The 8146-nt window shown below is 35.9% G+C and overlaps 1 protein-coding gene and 1 long non-coding RNA gene across 3 annotated transcripts in view; one reads left to right on the plus strand and one right to left on the minus strand.

Moving 5' to 3' along the window:
• The window catches only part of LOC106305016 (reticuline oxidase-like protein), a 7339-nt gene extending 5591 nt beyond the window's left edge, over positions 1-1748 (minus strand). The window contains exon 1 of one of the 2 annotated variants that reach the window (XM_013741394.1): positions 589-1748. In XM_013741394.1, the coding sequence (XP_013596848.1) occupies positions 589-1723 (1135 nt within the window). In that variant the 5' untranslated portion in view covers positions 1724-1748. Of the gene's footprint in view, positions 1-578 lie in introns of both variants that reach the window. The other variant, XM_013741395.1, reaches the window with a different exon arrangement.
• A 5126-nt stretch (positions 1749-6874) lies between these two features.
• LOC106305700 lies at positions 6875-7591 on the plus strand. Its single transcript, XR_001263040.1, has 3 exons — positions 6875-6950; positions 7191-7351; positions 7461-7591. It is a non-coding gene; the product is annotated as an uncharacterized LOC106305700 (long non-coding RNA).
• Positions 7592-8146: the final 555 nt, after the last annotated feature.

Here is an 8146-nt window from a genome sequence, read left to right on the forward strand (position 1 = left end):
TAATGTTTTAGATTCTAATATAAAAGGCGATACTGTGATGGATCGGTTTCTATTAAAGAGTTAGAATATGGGTGTATTGATAACCCTCCTACTTTACCTTATATTTAAAAATGTCCTTAATCTCATGATCATATATGTAAAAGGTAATAATAATGGAATATATTACCATAAGGTCAAATATATATATGATGATATATTATAATGTTGTAGTGCGGTTATAAAGAAGAGTTGTGTTACAGACATCTGTTTGATGGATATAAACCAACACGTCTCTTAGATTATTATAAAAGGACTCGTACTCCTTTTATCAAAAAAAAAAAACGTAAAGTCTCTTTACAACACTACACTAATAGTTTTTTTTTTAAGGAGAGATTAAGGAAGGTTTGGGATTTCTTGTCCATCAAGGAAATCACCAAAGAGAAGGTTAAAGAGGAGAAGATCAATTGGTGGAATTGTATCCAAGCATGGATCAAGGTTAGTGTTTCTACCTTCTTTAGAAATGTGTTAGGATTGAATTAAATCAAATCTAGATTAGGTCTTGGGTGTAGATTTCATAATTGAAATCATAAAATTTAATTAACATTTGGACGTAATCGGATTTTCTCTTGAGGTAGATTTGCTTTTGCGGGATACGGTTTAGCATAACCGATGTCGGTGCTGTACCGGGTGGGATACTTAGCCAGAACAGAACCGATTCGATCCATTTCATTTCTAGACACTCTGTTTTGTTCAGACCAAGCGCCGGGAAATCCGTGTTCATGGTTTCTAGAAGCTTTGTCGAATCTCCGAGGAACATTCCCATGAATGAAGCCTTCACAGTTTTGTTGCTTGTGCTTAAAGTTAACCTTATGAACAGATTGTTGTCGATCTTGTCTGCGATCTCTTGCCATTTCAATACAAGTTCCGTGGTGTTCACGCCTCCTCTGTTTCCGACAGTTTCCACGTTAAAGACTGTGACCTTTCCTGGAACCGGAATAAGCTTGATCTTCCAGGCTAAGACAACACAGAAACTAGCGGCCCCACCGCCACGTAAGGCCCAAAAAAGATCTTCTCCCATCGAGCTACGGTCCAACACTCTACCCTTAGCATCAACGATCTTTGCGTCTATAATGTTATCGATCGATAAACCGTACTTTCTCATCATGTTTCCGTAACCGCCACCGCTAAAATGTCCACCAGCGCCTAAACCGGGGCATACTCCGGCAGGAAATCCACGGAGATCGTTGCTTTTGTTGGCAACTCCGTAGTAGATCTCTCCAAGTGTAGCACCGGATTGGACCCACGCGGTGTCGAGTTTAGGATCAAACTCGATAGAACGGAGGTTGAACATGTCTAGGACGACGAACTCGACTGTTGATAAATACGACATCCCATCATAGTCGTGGCCTCCACTTCGGATACGGAGCTGGAGGCTGAGTCTTTTGGCGCAGGTGATCGTGGCCTGGATGTGAGTTACGTCGGCGGCTGCTATGATCGCGACGGGTTTACGTGTCGTGTTGTTGAAGTAACGGAGGTTACGGACGTAGTTGTTGAGGATTGTGAGGAAACTAGGGTCTTGTTGAGTGTATGTGAAGTTTTGTATTGGGAAATTTGGATTTGAGGGTTTAAAATCTGTGGTGCACTGTGAGAAAACGTCTTCGAGTCTTGGTGGTGATGCAAATGATGTTGGGATTGTAGAGAAGAAAACAGTGATGATTAGGGTGTGGATTGTTAGAGATTTCATTCTCTTTACTTCTTGTTATCACTTATCACCCTCTTTTGTTGAATATGGATTCCAATAGGGGTTTGCATTTCTTATAGATTTATTAATTTGGCATGAATAGACAATCGGCGATTCTTGTAAATGCGTATCTTACAGATAAGATTGATATCCTTGTAAATTAATATTCAATTACACAACGTGGAGATTCAGTGTTTTAATATGGTGATTTATTTCCTAAACGTCTTACATTATAAGTTCAACGTAATCCGGTCTCTTTTATTGAATGTTAGTTAAAAAAAAATGTTAGTTTTATATTATAGAAACAACTAGATTTTGATATGCGTTTTTAAAGCGCGGAATTGTCTTTTTAAAAATATTATATTTTATAAATGATTGTTTGTGTTTCCAAAATACTAATTAATTTTGTTAAAAGATTTAAAAACTGTATACTTTTAATCAATAAATATAATTATATTTTAATTTTAATTTATTAATAAAATATTATGTTACAGATTTAATAAAAATATAAATTTTTCATTATACATATTTTAATTAATACATAAAATTTTAATTATAATAAAGATCAATAATTATGGGTTTAAAATGGGTTTATAGTGTTCATAAAACAAAACACTTTTACACTTCGTTTTGGTTTGGTTTTGGTCATACTAAAATACTAACAATTAGCTGTTTAGGTTAAGGGTATATTTAGAGAAACAGGTGTAACATATTCTAAAATATATACTTGATAGATTTTCTGAATCAAAATATAGTTAGTATTATTATTCAGGTCAATATTTTGCAGATCCTATATATTGATAATGAATAAATTGGGTGAGATTGTTTATGAACAAATTGGGTGAGATTGTTTTGGTAACATCTTATATATATAAAGTTGACTTGCCTTCCTTTTCCTGCGTCCACGTCATCAGGGAGGTAAGGGTTTTTCGTGCCACGTGGCAGTCCAAAAAAATTCAACAAAATAAACTTTTTGTTCTTTTATTTGGGTTTGTGTCGTACTTTTTCTTAAGGCCCAATATTTTATGTGTGTTTGAGCACAAACCGAAACTCAATATATATAACCACGCCGTCTCTTTCCTCTGTGAAGTGCGATTAACTTCCTGTAAGGCTGTAACGCCTTAGGTTTCCATTTATTTGCTCTTTTAATCCCACTCGCCCAACTCTGCAGCATTGAATCGAGCTCAGCCCTCTTCATACGTAACCGGGGAATGTTCAACTATAGATTTGCATGCTTGCAGCGATGAATCATCAACAGAGATAGTCGCTGATACCGCTACCACCGGAGAAGAGATCAACCGCTCAGACGAGAGATTAACGGTTGAGAAAAAGATGATCAGCCAAACAGAGCCCATGAGTCTGTTTGAGTTCAAGAGGGTACATTTGTACGGTGTGACATCGATCTGTGGAAGACTACCGGAGATGGAAGATGTTGTCTCCACGATACCCAGTTTCCTTCAGTCTCCAACCAATTCGTTGATAGATGGTCGTTTCAGTTCTCAATCAACCGCTCATGTCTTCGGTGTCTGCAACGGCCATGGCGGTTCTCAGGTAAAAAAAGTCAACCAATCATTGCAAAATCTCAGAGTTTTGATTGGAATCTTTAGGTTGTGTTGTGTAGGTAGCTAACTATTGCAGAGAAAGAAAAGGCTAGGAATAAGTACATTTACAGGAGATGTTGACTTTGGGGTCTATACGTATACATATCAGAAACTAATACGGACTGTACCAATACATATATTTCAGAGAAGCTAGCCCGTCGAGTGAAGAAGCATTTCCGACAAAGAAAGCAACAATTACGAGTTCACCAAGACAAGTTTTTGATGGAATACTTCTTCCACACCATTTGAGAACAACCATAATCCCTACACTGCCTCACTATATGTTTTTCTGTTAAGCAGCCGCATAGTCTCATTCTATTTTCCGTCATGTCTGTAAACCAAGAGTCCGTCCTATGAGGCCATTGGCTCATGAATCATGTGTTTCTTTTTCTTATTACGGAAAATCTTCAGAAAAACTCGGGATGAGTTAGATGACTTCAAAGCTTGGTTTCATATGTTCACTCTATTCAAAATGTATGTGCATGTATCCAACTTTTTATTTGCTTATCTTATTGAATATCAGACTCATGTACGAGATAGTAAATATTCCTTTTCCTTCTATTGTGTAGAAGAAAAGCTGCAATGCTGGAGATGCAGATGATGTAAATCAACGGTAGCTTAAATCAACAAACTGAATTATGCTTTTCCAAATGTTGCTTTTGGAAAGAGTTGTGATGTACCTTCACTTGAAGCCAAATTTTTGTGGTGTGAATTCAAAGGAAGAAGGGATTGAAACTCAGAAATGCAGCTTGTGAAAAGCAACAGGATCAACTAAGGATTTAATCGCTAGGCGTGGTGCTGATGCAAATTTTGGCTCTGCTACTACTGCAGAAAAAGTAAGCAAGCTGCACAAACTTGATTCACTATTCTTCCCTACTCTTTTAACTGGTTATGGAAGGTTGAGGTTATGTTTCCCTTTTTGCATGTGTTATAACAGAAACTTGAGAAGCTTCAAGAACAGAAGCTCAGAGAGAAGCTATTTCAGCCGGATCACACATGAAATTCGGTCTCCATAGCATGGAACAAGTGGAAGATCGGAAGTCTGGTTAAAAATGTTGATTTTGGTTTCGAGTATAAGATGAGTTTCTGTTTGACCCAAAGGTTTACTATCAGAGATCAGAGCGCCCTGTGGGAAAGTTGAGCATGGTTAAAATGTAGTGAGCAAGAGCTTGCTCTATATACCCAGCATTTTTTATTTTTAAACAAGACCTTTCTGAATATGTTTCTTTCTTTTTGCTTGAAAAGGGTTTCTTTATTGTGGTAGATTGTTTTAGAGATTCTGATCAACTTTTGGTTGCTTATGTGCGAGGATGATATTAAACATGCATTGTTTTAGATACTTAATGCGTCAGAAATATATTGTTCGTTTGTTTACTTTTTCCCCTAAAAACTTATGAGAGAAAGGCTGCAGCTAAGTGAGGCGAGGTAGTTCTTTTGGGTTTACTTTTGTTGATTATTTCTGCTTGTGACTAAAGTGTTCTTTAGGTGTATTGGCAAGGAACAAAGTTGTTGAGCGAACAATGTTATAAATGTTTATCAAAAAAATGTTATAAACATAATTAACAAGAACAAAAAAAGAGGAGAGATTTGTTTGCGATTTTTTTGCACATTTCATCAAATTCGAGCAACAACAGTAAAAAAAAAGAAAGAAATTTACAGTTTTTTTGTCACAAAGCTCATGCTTTAAAATATTAATAAGAAACAAAATGAGGGACCTCCGGAAATCATTGATAAATCATTGTAAGTTTCAAAACAGAAGTTCTGCAGTTTTTATGTGCATAATTGTTTGCTTGATGACATATTCTTTGATTGTTTAGGACTGGAATATAAAGTTAATATGTTGTTTTGTATCATTTAATTATGTAATTATATATGCATTTCTATGTTATTTTTGTTACTACGTGGAAACTGAGAATGAGATGTTTGATTGGATAAGAAATATATACTTTCATTTAATACGGCCAACATTAAAAAGATTAAAATTTTTAGCTACTTCTTTAAGTTTTATTCTTTGAAGACAAAAACAATTTCAAAATTATTAAAGATTACGCTACATTTAAATTATTTTATAAGATAGGATATGAAACTCAAGTCAAATTTTGTTAGAACTGTAATACTTTATTAATTTATAAAACATTTTAAATTTAATAATTTTGTGTTCTCTAGAAAAAAAAAATATTAGTGGTCTTTTCAACTCAAACCAACAAAATTTAATTAAATTTACAATATAACTTTAGAATAAAAAAACATATTACATTTATTATTTTCAGTATAAAGTAAAATTTCAAATATTTTATAAAATTAAAATATATTTAATATAAAATAGTTTTAGTGTAAATTCATCCGCCCGTAGGGTTTTTTCTCACCTCCTTGCGCCACGTCAGCACGGAGGAGTGGGCATTTTGGGAGACGTGGCTTACTCAAATTTAAATCTTAGTCGATTGAACCGTGTGTTTCTTAACTGAACTTCTTATAAGGGCCATTAATTTATTTGGGCTTGAGCAAAAATCTGGACATATCCTTCTATTAGGTTTAATTTTGTCTGATCCATCAAAGGGTTGTCTCTCTTCTCTTTGCAGATTCACGATTTTAAGGTTTCTGTAATACAAGATCTTTTGATCCCTCTTCCGCTTCCTCGGCCAAGTAACGCTCCGGATTTATGTCATTCAATGAGGAAAACCCAAAAAAATCCACGATCTCTTCTTTACTGGTGTTTTTATTTGTTGTTCAGTAGCTTTCTTCACGGTTTCCCCTAATCTCCGAATGATTACTTATCGACTGAAACTCTCTGACAAGCTCTTCAATTATGGCAACCTCCCAGCTACACTTTTCCGAGTTGAAAACAGGCCGGTGTAAGGATATTGTTGCCGGTGTAGGGATGTTGTTCAGACGAGACTCTCCTTTTTGGGAGTCTGGGAATGTAAAGAAAGTAGGTCAAGAGATGGGTGTGGATATGCTGTTGCTTGATGCCAAGGTATTTTGTTTCACTGAGATTCTTTTTAATTAACGTATGTTATCATTGATGTTGTGTTCAAGATGTTGTCTAAGTAGCTACTTTCTTCTCAGGCGCGACGGTGGTTTAGGCATCGATAAACGTCACCGGCTTAACAACTTCAAACACTTATTGAGTGAAGGGTTTGATTATGAGCTCGGTGCTTTTGATTTAACAAGAAGCAACCCAAACGTCTTTGTGGAGTATCTGAAACCTTCCAACCAATCTCGATGGAGCACTTTAGGTTTCTGAATTATAATCAACTAATGGTACTAGCCAACACCAATGCTGATTTACCAGGTTAGATTTAATTTCACACTTTGATACCTCTGAAATATATGACTTTGATATCAGACTTATTAGCTTAGCGTACATATATTGTTGTGCAAGTAAGGGGGAGTAGAACTACATGCAGAGAGTCAGGGTATACAACACATGATGATTACCATAAGCATTACTCCGAGAAGCTGGCCAAAACGGGAAGCACATCAAAGACTTTTTATGGTGCTGCTTATTCATGAATATAGGTGAGAGCTTTATCCTGTTCAACAAACAAATAAAGCGGAATAAGACAGCTAATTTAGCCCAGTCTTTGGCCATGTGAAGGATGAAAACACCAACGAAAGCAACAATTCTGGTAAGGAATCTCTTTGATCTGCATGACTCAATCTAATTGGTTTGATCGAAGTGGCTTGACCGGGAGAGACTTTGTTGGTTTGCAGTTAACATTGGTGCAAATAGTACGTTATCGTTGACTTCTACAAGTTGATTGAGCATACACTAATGAATGATTTTCAGTTTTAAAGATTTCATCGGCCATATGAAGCAAAAAGCTAATCATATTGTTTTGTATGTCTTATCTTCTTTGTTTTTGCAGGAACTTTGGAAACAAGTTATAAAAGAAGTTTGTAGATGAACTCAATGTGCAGAACCTCTGTGTGGAACATGATGTCGTTTATGTAAAGTCGTAAGATTTCTAAAAGGTTCCAGTCTTTTGAGGATTTTGAAACAGACTATGACCTCAGATTGATTTGTATGGTAAGAAAGATTTTATGTTCTCGATTTAAATTTTAATTCTCGAATCATAGTGATGGTTAAGCAGGTTTTAACACCCCAACGAAAATAATTTATTTACCGATTGTGTTAGATGTCCTTGGCCACATCAAGCTAATCAAACTCTGGGCGAACCACCGGCCCTTGATGGAATAGATGGAGGAAGCACTCGGCCAGTCTTGATTTACCTCCATGATAAGAACAACTTTTCCCCGTTCTCATGATTGAGCTTAAGATTACCATTTACAGGGACATGCGCTGAATCTCTACCTGTGGGATCAGCCTGCTGGCGATTTCTAAGCTTCGCAACTCCTGTTGTACTGTTAGCAACAACAGTCAACAGTAAACATGTAGTAGGTATCCAGTTATATTTTCTCCCTCCGTTTAAACCATGATTAACTTTACGTTTAAATTCTCATTTCTTAAGTAGATAGGGACACCTACTTAACCTTGATTTAAAGATAGATGGAGTGACGGCAAATAAGATCGTTTCTAAATTTGATAGGAATCAAAGGTATGTAAGTTTCTAATCTTCTTATGACATCTACGTTTTGTTGTTTCTTAGGATGGTTATCTCTCAAAAGATCTGATTACTTACCAAGAACATGCTGGAGAATCTACAAATTCACATTCGCCATGCTCGATGCAGCGTCAAATGAGTTTTTGGATCAGACAAATTATGAGTATTGCTTTCTAGGTAAAATTTGCACGTACACAAATAAACATATCTGTAATGTGGTTTATAAGTCACCATTTTCAGTCCAATGTAATCTCTTTTAT

This window comes from Brassica oleracea, chromosome C7, assembly GCF_000695525.1.
Source record: "Brassica oleracea var. oleracea cultivar TO1000 chromosome C7, BOL, whole genome shotgun sequence".
In the NCBI taxonomy this organism is placed as follows: Eukaryota; Viridiplantae; Streptophyta; class Magnoliopsida; order Brassicales; family Brassicaceae; genus Brassica; species Brassica oleracea.